This window comes from Quercus lobata, chromosome 5 (assembly GCF_001633185.2).
Source record: "Quercus lobata isolate SW786 chromosome 5, ValleyOak3.0 Primary Assembly, whole genome shotgun sequence".
Classification (NCBI taxonomy): Eukaryota; Viridiplantae; Streptophyta; class Magnoliopsida; order Fagales; family Fagaceae; genus Quercus; species Quercus lobata.
The window spans coordinates 19,601,695-19,613,873 of NC_044908.1; the positions used below are offsets into that span (position 1 = coordinate 19,601,695).

The 12,179-nt window shown below is 41.9% G+C and overlaps 1 protein-coding gene across 1 annotated transcript; it reads left to right on the top strand.

The window, feature by feature from the left end:
- Positions 1-206: 206 nt before the first annotated feature.
- LOC115992219 (acid phosphatase 1-like) lies at positions 207-3,628 on the top strand. Its single transcript, XM_031116314.1, has 3 exons — positions 207-643; positions 2,553-2,762; positions 3,296-3,628. Exons 1-3 carry the CDS (start codon positions 213-215, stop codon positions 3,471-3,473), a joined length of 819 nt encoding a protein of 272 aa, XP_030972174.1. The 5' UTR covers positions 207-212; the 3' UTR covers positions 3,474-3,628.
- Positions 3,629-12,179: the final 8,551 nt, after the last annotated feature.

The following is a 12,179-nucleotide window of genomic DNA, read 5'->3' on the forward strand; positions in this document are numbered from 1 at the left end:
CAGTTCCTTCTTCATGTCACATTACATCGTTGTTGCACCTAGAAGGGGTACAGGGTTAAACATACTGGTCCACCATGACCAAGGGAACCATGGTAATTTAATAAAAAAAATGGTTTTTTTTTTTTTTTGGTTGAAATAAAATAAACCCAAAAGCACGAGGTTGTTGATCAAGATAAAGCCTATTTAAAGGAAGCAGATGGGTACTACTTCATATGTGTAGCAAAGTTTCTTATAGAAATTATATACATATAGCTAGCAAGATGAGAATGTTGCTACTCTTCTTTCTTGCCACAGTTGTGGTATCATCGTCCCAAGGATCAGACCTAGGTCTATCTTACCATATTCACCTTCTCAGGCCACAATCCGGTAACAAAGTTCCTGGATTATCATGCCTAAGTTGGCGACTCGGGGTCGAAACTCGCAATATCATTGGCTGGACTACGGTTCCAAAAGAGTGTGAAGGGTATGTAGGTCACTACATGCTAGGCTACCAGTACAGAGAAGACTCCAAAGTGGTTACTAATCAGGCTATTGTCTATGCTCAGAGCCTCAAACTCAAGGGAGATGGCAAGGATTTGTGGGTCTTTGACATAGATGAGACTACACTCTCTAATCTACCTTACTATGCTGAGCATGGATTTGGGTACGTAGTCAAACAAAAATGGTTATGATTTTATTAAATACCTATTGAGTAAACTAACACATATACACTGACAAACAAAGGAACACACATTTCTTGATTTCTAATAGATGGATTACAACAATGATATTAGACTTTAAAAGGTAATTACGTATTTGAAAATAATCAAAGGCATACTATAATGTATGTGAATAAAATATATCGATATAGCAATGTTATTGTTTAGCTCTTCTCATTTTATACAAATACAAAAGGTTTTACATAGTTTTACAAGTTTAGATCGAATCTTTATTTCTCTTGCTCTTTTTTTCTTACTAGCTATAGCTTACAGGCATCAACTAGTGTGCATGAAATGCAGTCCATAGTATAACCATTTTCAGCTGCACGATTAGTGTTTTCTTTTTCTTTGAGTGCTTTTGCTTTCTTTCATTTATTTTTCAACTAACAGTGCTTTTTCGCTGATTGTTGCCAGCATTTTGGCTGGTTATAATCGCAGAACCGTAAAATATGAGTGCAGCCAGCCAATAATGCAGCATGTACTTGCTAGCTTTTACGAGCAGATTTAGATGGGGCCAAAGGGGGGGCAATTATTCCTAGCTCCCAATTACATCCTATCCCCAATATCTTTTTCTTTAAAAGGGGAAAATATTACCAATTATGAGGTTAATTGGTAGGATTAGTGATTTTTTTGATAATTCAGTATGACAATGGGGAGAGCAGATTTGAATCCTAGTTCTCCTAATAAGCGAAAGTAAGTTATGTCATGTAGTTATATGGCTCTTTACAACTGGTATAGGAATTGAAGTATTTTGAATATGTGATTTTAAGAACTAGATCCTCTCTATTTCAAATCTTGTTCATTTCAACCATTTTACGGTAGACTTTGTGTCAAATTTTAAATAATATGACACAATAATACATAATATCCTTGAAATTATCTACCCCTCATTTCCTAATAAAAATTAGGGTAAATTCCATTAACATACCCTCAGCTTTGGGCTAATGTCAACTAAATCCAAGATTTTTTAAAACTAGTCAATTTGGTCCTTTAAACCAACTTAGCCCCTATACGGTTAGTTATTGCTTTTCTCAATTGTTTAAGGGACTAAATTGACTTTAGAGACCAAATTAGTTAGTTTCGAAAAATCTTAGAAACCAAATTAGATTTAAGAACCAAACTAGTTAACCTAAACCGAGTGTGAATGGAATTTACCCTAAAAATTATCAATATCCATCTCATCGGTCTCCACTAATTTTGTCACTTTTTTATCCGCATTTTTGGGCACTTGCACTTGCACTTGCACTTGCACTTCTTGTCTATAGTCTTAGTTACATTATAGTGTTACTTTCATCAAACTTATTTGATGTGACTTTGAAGACTTTAGACCTTGTAAAAGATACCTCTTTCCTCTCTGTAAGAAAGTAGATTACAAGCTTTACTTGTCAGTAGTAGCGGATACATGCATGGGGAAATTTTCTTTATTTTTTTAAGAATACATGTGATGACTATTATTGATTATCACAATAATATACACCACACAACTAAGAGTCTAAGAGCACCTCTTCAGCTCTGGCATGGGACCGAGTGACAAATTTTTATAGCTAGTTTTATGGAGGTAGTTGAAGTGTTAACATCCATTTACAAAGCCATCCTTTTAGTTATTCTACAAATTCTCAATTCATCATTATCTTCTCCCAAAAAATATATATAAAACAAAAATTCGTAAGGACATTATGCTATATTAATTTTAAGTTTTTAACTTTAAAGCACTTTCTTGTTCTTTTTTTATTATTTAAAAACAAAAAAACAAAATCTTTCTTGGTAGTATTAAGCAATATAGTTGATGTTGTTCTTGTTCATAGTTTTGGATGTCACATTCATTGCCAGAAACTAATCGTATTGAATTTTCAGGGTCCAGCCATATAATTCTACGTTATTCAACCAATGGGTCATTACAGCCAAAGCACCAGCATTGCCGGAGAGTATGAAGTTGTACAAAACACTGCTATCTCTTGGGATTAAGGTTGTATTCCTAACAGGAAGATCAGAAGAACAAAGAACTGTCACAACAAATAATCTAAATCATGTTGGATTCCACACTTGGGAGAAGCTCATACTCAAGTAAGCTAATGATACTAAATAGTATATACTAGATTTTGATGCGCCTTAAAATTACAATTATGTTAGAACAATCTTGCTAAAAGCTTTTCTTTACTCATAAAAAATGGAAGGGATGACTGTTGAGATTCAAAATCAAGTTCTATTAAATAGAAGAATTGGACAATATCACTAAATTATAAGACTCGTAATTAAACTTCAAACTTAGTAAAATTTAATTAATCACACTCAAGTAAGCTAATGATACTAAAAAGTAAAGACTAGATTTTGATGTGCCTTACAATTACGTTAGACCAAACTTGGTAAAAGCTTTTCTTTACTCTTCAAAAATGGAGGGGATAAGATTCGAAATCAAGTTCTATTAATTAGAAGAACCAGACAATATCACTAAGTTACAAAACTCGTAATCAAACTTCAAACTTAGTATAAGTTAAGTTGATCACACTAGTATTACATTTTTTTTTTTTTTATGAAGTCTGTGAATTAGGTTGTTCAGTTTTGCTTCTTACATATGAAAGTGACATTTTTGGTTGCAGGGCCTCATCTTATAAAGGAAAAACAGCTGTGGAGTACAAATCGACTGAGAGGAAGAAGCTTGAGAAAAATGGGTACAGAATCATTGGGAACATTGGTGACCAGTGGAGCGATCTCATGGGTACTCCAACTGGCAATCGGACTTTCAAGCTACCCGATCCAATGTACTATATTACTTGAATGTTGGACTATATATGATTTAGGAAATAAAATGCTAAGTGCTAAAAACCAACTTATTGGGATGTAAAACCATGCTTAAAATTTTTTGAATTAGTTTGAGCTGTCCGTCACTCTGTTTTGTAATCTTTTTCTCTTAATAAAGATTTGCAGTTCATAAAAAAAAAATTGTACCTATGGTCTTAATAATTTGTCAAAAAAAAAAAAAAAATGAAGGGAAAGCAGCTTAACTAATGCTTGGTTGGGAATTAAAACTTTTGAACTGCTCTAGGTTCTGGCTTAAATTGTTATGATCAAGAAAATTATGTTCCAAACATGGTCGATATTCGATAGTGGATACCCTCATGGACCCCAATCTTGCATCAAAACAATTATAATTTTTTTTTTTCAATTATATTATTCATATTATATATGCTACTAATGTTAGCTGCCAGTGAGCTCTAACTCTTCCTCCCTTTTGGGCTGGCGAAAAGATTGTGAGATCCCACGAAAATCGAAATGCTTGCCTAACTTTCTGTTTTTTTTTTTTTTTTAAAGAGTCTTGTGAAGTTTAGAAAGAAAATACAAAATATATGTGTGTTTAAGACTAGTTTATAATCTAATTTTTTACGTTTTAATTTTTAAATATAGCCTTTATTTAAAATAAAAATTATTACTTTTTTGAAATACAAACATATTTTTAAAACGCAAATAAACAAATTTAACAAAAAATTAAACAAATTGTTCCTAAAAGGAAATATGCAACATTATATTTCTATCTCAAACCTTAATTGAGGGCATGGTCAACTAGTGTTCAATGATGAGGAAGTGTAGGAACGGAGAAAGGACGGTAGGACACTCGAGTGACTCGACATTAAATCATGCCCCTAATGTCCAAGACAACATAAAGTGTCGAGTGAATTATGCCCTATCCTCCTAGGTCAAATTTCTTACTCCCTCCTTTTGGATGTGGGTCATATTAAAGTCACTTATCCTTGCAGCCTATATATCTTAATTATACAGACAAAAACACGTGAATGAAGGACAATAATACAATTTTCTTTTAGAATTGGTTTTGGAAAAACGTGCTTGCTATTAGGCATTCATCTAGACTTTGCAAACGAGAGAGAGAGTCGAGAGAGTGTTAGTGGTAATTTTTGGGAAAAACCAATAGAAACAATGTAAGAAATGAAATATGTTTAGAGGCACGAATAAATTTGCTAACTTTAAGATAATACCCCATTCGATTGAGTTTGCTATAGGCTGTACAACTAATCTTGGACTCTACAAGTAGCAATCTTAGAGAATCTTGTGAGTTTCTCTTTAATTGTGTATCATTCTCTCAAAGTATGTTTGTGCTTTCAGAAATTATTAAAAGTACTTATTCTTTTTTAATTTAATAAATATGAAACACTATTTATACATAATAAATATATTTCCTTGAAAAAACACAATTAAAATACCACTTTTAATCATACAAGCCCACTAAAGCCATCCAAAACATTGCCTTGGCTTTTTCAAGCCATGTGGAGCTCAAAACGCTCTCTTTTTTTTTTTTTCCTTCTTTTTTTTTTTTTTTTGGTCAAATTATGTAGAAAACCTATTTTTTACAATTGTCTTGGTGGAGCAAACTAAAAACCCCATTTGAGTGAGCTCCACCAAGACAACCATTTATCATTTTAGGAACTCTATTTCTCGAATGGCACTTTGACTACCCTTTAACCTTGCTTAAGCGCCCTTAGGGCTCGTTTGAGAAAGTGTTTGATGAATTAATTTAAATTTACTAATACTCCAGCTGTATACAAATGGTGTCATAGGGAAGCAACACATGGACAAACATTTACATATAGCACAATTCAAATATGGGAATGTGCAGATAGTATCAGAATTTTTTTTTTTTTTTTTTTTTTTTTTTTTTTTTAGAGTTTCAACATATGGCATCTGCTCCTAATGATAGTTCTTTTATCATCAGACCAAGATACCGGTCGGTTTTTGGTGTAGGCGGGAATTGAACCCTTAATCTCTTATTCAACTATCAGAGATTTTACCTGTAAGGACGCGATTCGTGGCGGACCGTAACAGTGTCGGGTTCGCACGTGAAAAGGCCCCTAACAATATCATTTGTAGAGCGTGGGTTTGGAAGGCTAGGCCTTGTTCGATAGGCGGTGGGTTTTTCGCGGTGTTCGTACGAACTTAAGCTTTCCTACACCCCTGGAGTCTTTCTCCTGGAGGTGGGCTGGGAGGCTCTGGTTTCTGGCCATTTTTCCCAACCCCCCAATCGGTGCACCTTCCTTTTTATTATATAGTCCGTCTTGGCTGATCCTGACCCTCCACTTATAGGTCAGGCAGGAGCTTGCTCCTGTGTCCATCCCATCAACTGTCCCGTCTAACTTTCTATTAGTTGCATGGATCGACGTTTGCACCGCCCAAACGTCTTTTCTCATTAACCAGCTCTGGGTATTGGCAGGTACATTTACTGAAGGGGGTGGGACGCACTTTCCTTGGTCCGAGTTCACACCCTGCTTCCCTATGGGCCCCATTCCGTTCACATCCCCTTGAGGGGGCTGTTTGGGGATTGCCTACACCTGGATGTTGGTCTTCCTGTTGAAGCTATTGAATGCCGAGGACAGGGTAAGTTCTCAGCCGTTCCCCTTGCTACCTCGGCCACTGAGCATTCGTCTTCGGCAAGGTACCTCCTCGGCACGGGCCCTGGGCCCAGATAGAGTTTGGGCCGGACTGCAGAACTCTCGGACCCACAATAGCCCCTCAAAATCCTGCTATCCGTCCCCTCGGACGGATAGGAGGGTTTTGATGACATCATGGATCTGCCAATGCCTATCAATCCTTGTCATCTAGCGTTTCCCGAGGTTTTTCACCTGCCCAAGGCACGTTCCTAGAGCCGTTGGAAGGCGAAACGTGGCCTCATTTAATACGGGCGGCTTGGTGCTTCCCACGTTCAACGGTGTGATGGGAATCGAACGGTGGTGATCTCCTGGCCTCTTTGGGCGGGAAAAAGGGCGTGCAGTTTTACCCTAGAAAGTATAAAAGATTTTTTGGAGATGGATCCGTCTCTCCAGTTTTATACTTAAGAGTTTTAGTGCGTGTATCCAGGGTTCATCCGAACTTCCGCCCAAATTCAAGTCTATCTCAAGCACATATAGCCCATCCGAAGCGTAATTCTCTTTTTATGTAAGTTCCCTACCTCTATTAACTCACGTTTTTTCTTTTCTGGATTTATTTCTCTTTAGCTCCCTTTCTTTTCCGTCGCGGGTTAGGTTTGTTTTAGTAAATGGCGAAGGTGGCTAAATTGAGATTGAGGAAGTTGGTTGATACTGAAGAGGCGATGAATAAGTTCATCGTTGATTATAGGATTCCCCCCAACGTAAGGCTGGAACACTGTAAGATGGGGGAATGGCACATTAAGAGGGGGACGGGCGCGGTTGTAATTCCCGTCCTCGCCTTTGTAGAGGGAGGTATGAGAATCCCCATGGGACCAGTGACAAGGGGTTACCTCAGGCATTTCCGTTTAGCCCCTACCCAGTGCGCCGGCAATGTTCTTAGGATTTTGGGTTGTGTGGACGCTTTAAACGAGAAGATGGGTTTACGATTGACCCACCATGATGTAAACTGGTGCTATAACCTCCAAAAATTGAAAGGAAAAACCTACTACATGAGGTCGAGGGATGATAGGATTCGATTGATCCAGTGCTTCCCTGATTCCAACAAGGGACTGAACAAGGATTTTCTTATCGTCTCTGGGGAGTGGCATGATGGCGATCCATGCCCCGTAGTAGAAGGAGAACCAGGTGGGGTATTAGGAATGGAAGAGGGTTAACCCTTTAAACCATTCTAAACTAACTTCCTTCGATAACTAACTATGCATATATGTTTGTTGTTTTTGTAGATGAACGCGCCTATAAACGGCATTTTCATTTAGTCAATCGGGCAGATTTGGAGACCGTTTTACAAGCGGCAGTTTTTGTGAATGACAGTGATGGCCAAGTCCGTGCAGCTCACAAAATACTAGGGTACCCTCCGGTTCAGAAGTCGTTCGGGGACGCGAAGCACGTGATCAGTGCCCGCCGTCCTTGGCTTCCAAAAATTACCGTGGTAGAGAAGGGATTTTTGATCTCGCAGGAGCCAGCTGTCCCCAAGAACATCCCCCTGGCAGGCCCCTCTTCGTCTCATCAAGCAGCAGAGGACGAAGGTGAGCCAGATCAGCCGGAGGAAGGGTTCGGGGTATTTGACTTAGTCTACCAATCTGAGGACCCTCCTGGTGACCTAGGTGACCCAGCCTTGTCCGAGGCAGAATTATCATTAATAGGCACCTCTTCTCAAGCCGAGATGGGAGTCAAAAGAATACCTTTAACCCCCCTTCTCCAACTCCTCGAGGACCAACCAGGGAGGGATACCCAGGAGGCACCACAACCTAATGCTCCTCCTCCACCAGCTCGGCCCCTTACAATTCAAACCAGGTCATCCTCCACCAAGTCCCAACCACAATCCACCCGTTGCGAACCTCCCACCTCCTCCCAACCAGCTCGGTCTCCCCGACCCGAAGGTGCTGATTCCAAGAGAAAGAGGAGCCCCAAGGGCAAGGACATCGTGGACGAGGGAAAATCCCAACCTCCTAAGGAGAAGGATGAGACTCCGCTCACAAAACAACCGAAGATCGGACCCCAAGGCAGAGGCAAAGGACCCGCAGTTCAAACCTCTCAAGGCAAAGGAAAAGGAATTGATTCCCAATCCCTTCCGAGCGCCTGGCTTCCTACCCCAATGCTTCACGGGGGTCCATTACTGGAAACTGCCTCTCTGAGGGACCTTGGGGACGGCGAGGGTGGATACGTGGCAGATGCATTAGGGAGAACCATGCTACTTCCTAATGACATGGAAGAGCTGAAGAGAATGAGGATGCAGGAGGTTTTTCTCAATACTAAGAGATACTTGGGCATGGTAAGATTTCTTGAAACCTAACACTTTACTAATTCTTGTCACCAGTTTGTCACTCACTACACGTTCATCTTTCTTGACAGGCTCTCCAGGCAACCTATAGGATGGAGGAAGAAGTGCATGACAGGAGTAAGGTGGCCGAGAACGAACGCAAGAGGCGCATAACGGCCTCAAAGACTCTCGAAGCTACTGAAAAGGAACTTGCCAAAGTCAAGGATGACTTAACAATGACCACTCGCGAGAGGAATAACGTCTCGGCGGGCCTTGCTGGTGCCCAAAAACAGGCCAAGGACCAAACCAAGCGCGCAATTGAAGCCGAGGACCAGCTGCAAATAGCCAGAACTCTGATCGAGGATTTAAATAAGCAGCTGGCCACGGCTCTGCATGAGAAAGGAGTGGCAGAATATGCCCGTGATGAAGCCGTAAGGGCAAAGCAGGAGGCCGAGTTTGCCAGGAATGAGGCGGAGGCTGCCAAGAATACGGCCGAGGACGATGGTTACAACATGGGAGTAGCCGAAACCCAGGCCACCCTTAAGGCGCAGATCCCTGGTGTGTGTAGGTTTTATTGCTCCCAGGTTTGGGAGGAAGCATTGAAGCGAGCTGGGGTGGATGCCTCATCTGATCTGTGGAAGGCGGAGAGCATATTCTACCCGGCAGCCATCCGCGAGGCCACTTCGACCAGCCCCACGGCTACACATGATCAACCCGAGGAAGAGATCCCCCCGTTGGAAGACTTGCAGGCCAGCGGTTCTTCTATCAAGGCGCCCAAAGAAGGAGAACTTCAGGATCTGACAGTGATATCCCAGCACACGGATTTTGAGGTACCTAAAGAGGTTGCTGAGCCCGTGGTCGGCATTCAGGTGCCTAATACAGAGGAACCCACCACACTTGCAGAGCCGCCACAGGCCACTTCCCTTGCGATGGTTCCCCAGAGTACCAGTGCTGGTCCTGTTCAGCCTTCCCCAGAAGGGACCATCCTTCCAGGCACCGAAGCTGAATCTGCTCCCATCTCCCAAAGTGTCACCGACAAAAAAGCAGAAAAGTAGAAGCCTTCGTTGGGCTTTTTGTATTTGTTTCTATTTGAACGATTAACTTGTCTCTTTTCCTTTCACAAACTTCCTAATTTATTGATGGTTTACAAGCATTTGGACATGTATATGTGAAATCTTGTTTTTCATTTTTCCTTCTGATTACCTCGTTAACCGCCCTCGTCGTTGCGCACTATTTGTCTATGAACTCTGCGCTGATTTATTTTAACATGTACAAATAGCTATGTATGTAATACATTTATCATCATGTTCCCCAAACCCTAATTTACTTGCGCCCATAGAGGCCTTAGATTTATTCCTAACCTTCGTCTTATGAAGATATAAGCACCATTTTTAACGTCACGCATAATAGCTAAAACCCGCTTAGTGCCTGGTTTTCCTCATCCAAGTAGTTGGTTTCCCCAGAGGCTTGAGTCCGAGGACCATGCAATGCCTCGGTTCTGTCCAAAACCTAGTTTTCCACATCCAGGTAGTTGGTTTCCCCAGAGGCTTGAGTCCGAGGACCATGCAATGCCTCGGTTCTGTCCAAAACCTAGTTTTCCACATCCAGGTAGTTGGTTTCCCCAGAGGCTTGAGTCCGTGGACCATGCAATGCCTCGGTTCTGTCCAAAACCTAGTTTTCCACATCCAGGTAGTTGGTTTCCCCAGAGGCTTGAGTCCGTGGACCATGCAATGCCTCGGTTCTGTCCAAAACCTAGTTTTCCACATCCAGGTAGTTGGTTTCCCCAGAGGCTTGAGTCCGGTGGACCATGCAATGCCTTGGTTCTGTCCAAAAACCTAGTTTTCCACATCCAGGTAGTTGTTTCCCCAGAGGCTTGAGTCCGGTGGACCATGCAATGCCTTGGTTCTGTCCAAATCCTAGTTTTCCTCATCCAGGTAGTTGGTTTCCCCATAGGCTTGAGTCCGAGGACTATGCAATGCCCTGGTTCTGTCCAAAACTAGTTTTCCTCATCCAGGTAGTTGGTTTCCCCATAGGCTTGAGTCCGTGGACCATGCAATGCCTTGGTTCTGTCCAAAACCTAGTTTTCCTCATCCAGGTAGTTGGTTTCCCCATAGGCTTGAGTCCGTGGACCATGCAATGCCCTGGTTCTGTCCAAAACCTAGTTTTCCACATCCAGGTAGTTGGTTTCCCCAGAGGCTTGAGTCCGTGGACCATGCAATGCCTCGGTTCTGTCCAAAACCTAGTTTTCCACATCCAGGTAGTTGGTTTCCCCAGAGGCTTGAGTCCGTGGACCATGCAATGCCTCGGTTCTGTCCAAAACCTAGTTTTCATTACATCCAGGTAGTTGGTTTCCCCTGAGGCTTGAGTCCGGTGGACCATGCAATGCCTTGGTTCTGTCCAAAACCTAGTTTTCTCTTTGTGTGGGATCTTGGCTTTAGGGGAGTTAGCTCCTCGGCCAAGCCCCTAGAGTTTATCCATACGGTTAACGTTGCCAAGCGCCTAGTTTGCTCTTTACGGGGGACATCGGCTTTAAGGGAGTTAGTTCCTCAACCCAGCCCCTAGTCAAGAAACATAGTCCCTAACAGAACTTTATACTAGAACTCTATAACCGACGGTTAGATATAACGAAGAAACTCTATCGACCCACTTCCTATACCAACACACAAGCCTTTCCCACAGACGGCGCCAATTGTAAGGACGCGATTCGTGGCGGACCGTAACAGTGTCGGGTTCGCACGTGAAAAGGCCCCTAACAATATCACTTGTAGAGCGTGGGTTTAGAAGGCTAGGCCTTGATCGATAGACGGTGAGTTTTTCGCGGTGTTCGTGCAAATTTAAGTTTCCCTACACCCCTGGAGTCTTTCTCTTGGAGGTGGGCTGGGAGGCTCTGGTTTCTGGCCATTTTTCCCAACCACCCAATCGGTGCACCTTCCTTTTTATTATATAGTCCGTCTTGGCTGATCCTGACCCTCCACTTGTAGGTCAGGCAGGAGCTTGCTCCTGTGTCCATCCCATCAACTGTCCCGTCTAACTTTCTATTAGTTGCATGGATCGACGTTTGCACCGCCCAAACGTCTTTTCTCATTAACCAGCTCTGGGTATTGGCAGGTACATTTACTGAAGGGGGTGGGACGCACTTTCCTTGGTCCGAGTTCACACCCTGCTTCCCTATGGGCCCCATTCCGTTCACATCCCCTTGAGGGGGCTGTTTGGGGATTGCCTACACCTGGATGTTGGTCTTCCTGTTGAAGCTATTGAATGCCGAGGACAGGGTAAGTTCTCAGCCGTTCCCCTTGCTACCTCGGCCACTGAGCATTCGTCTTCGGCAAGGTACCTCCTCGGCACGGGCCCTGGGCCCAGATAGAGTTTGGGCCGGACTGCAGAACTCTCGGACCCACATTACCAATTGAACTAACTGAAACCCACGTGTAGATAGTATCAAATAAATATGAGTAGTTACAAAATTTCAAATAAAACTAGGGCATTAATGTCAAGTGTTATTTGGGTGCAAGGAAAAAAAAAAGTCAAATAGCAAGAAGGAACCATTGATAACCATTGAGACCTCAAATATAAATTGAGGACCCATTTCTTAGGAAGAGACCTCTTACCACTCACTCAATTTATTCATCTCTCACTTGCTAGTTGTTATATTATTTCCTTTGTTTCTAGTTTTAGTCTTTAAGATTCAATGTAAGAAGTTAATGCAAATAAGTAGTCTGATTACAATCATTACTCTTTCTTTCTTTTTCTTTTTTTGGTTAACCATGATAATTGCATAAAACTAAGAAT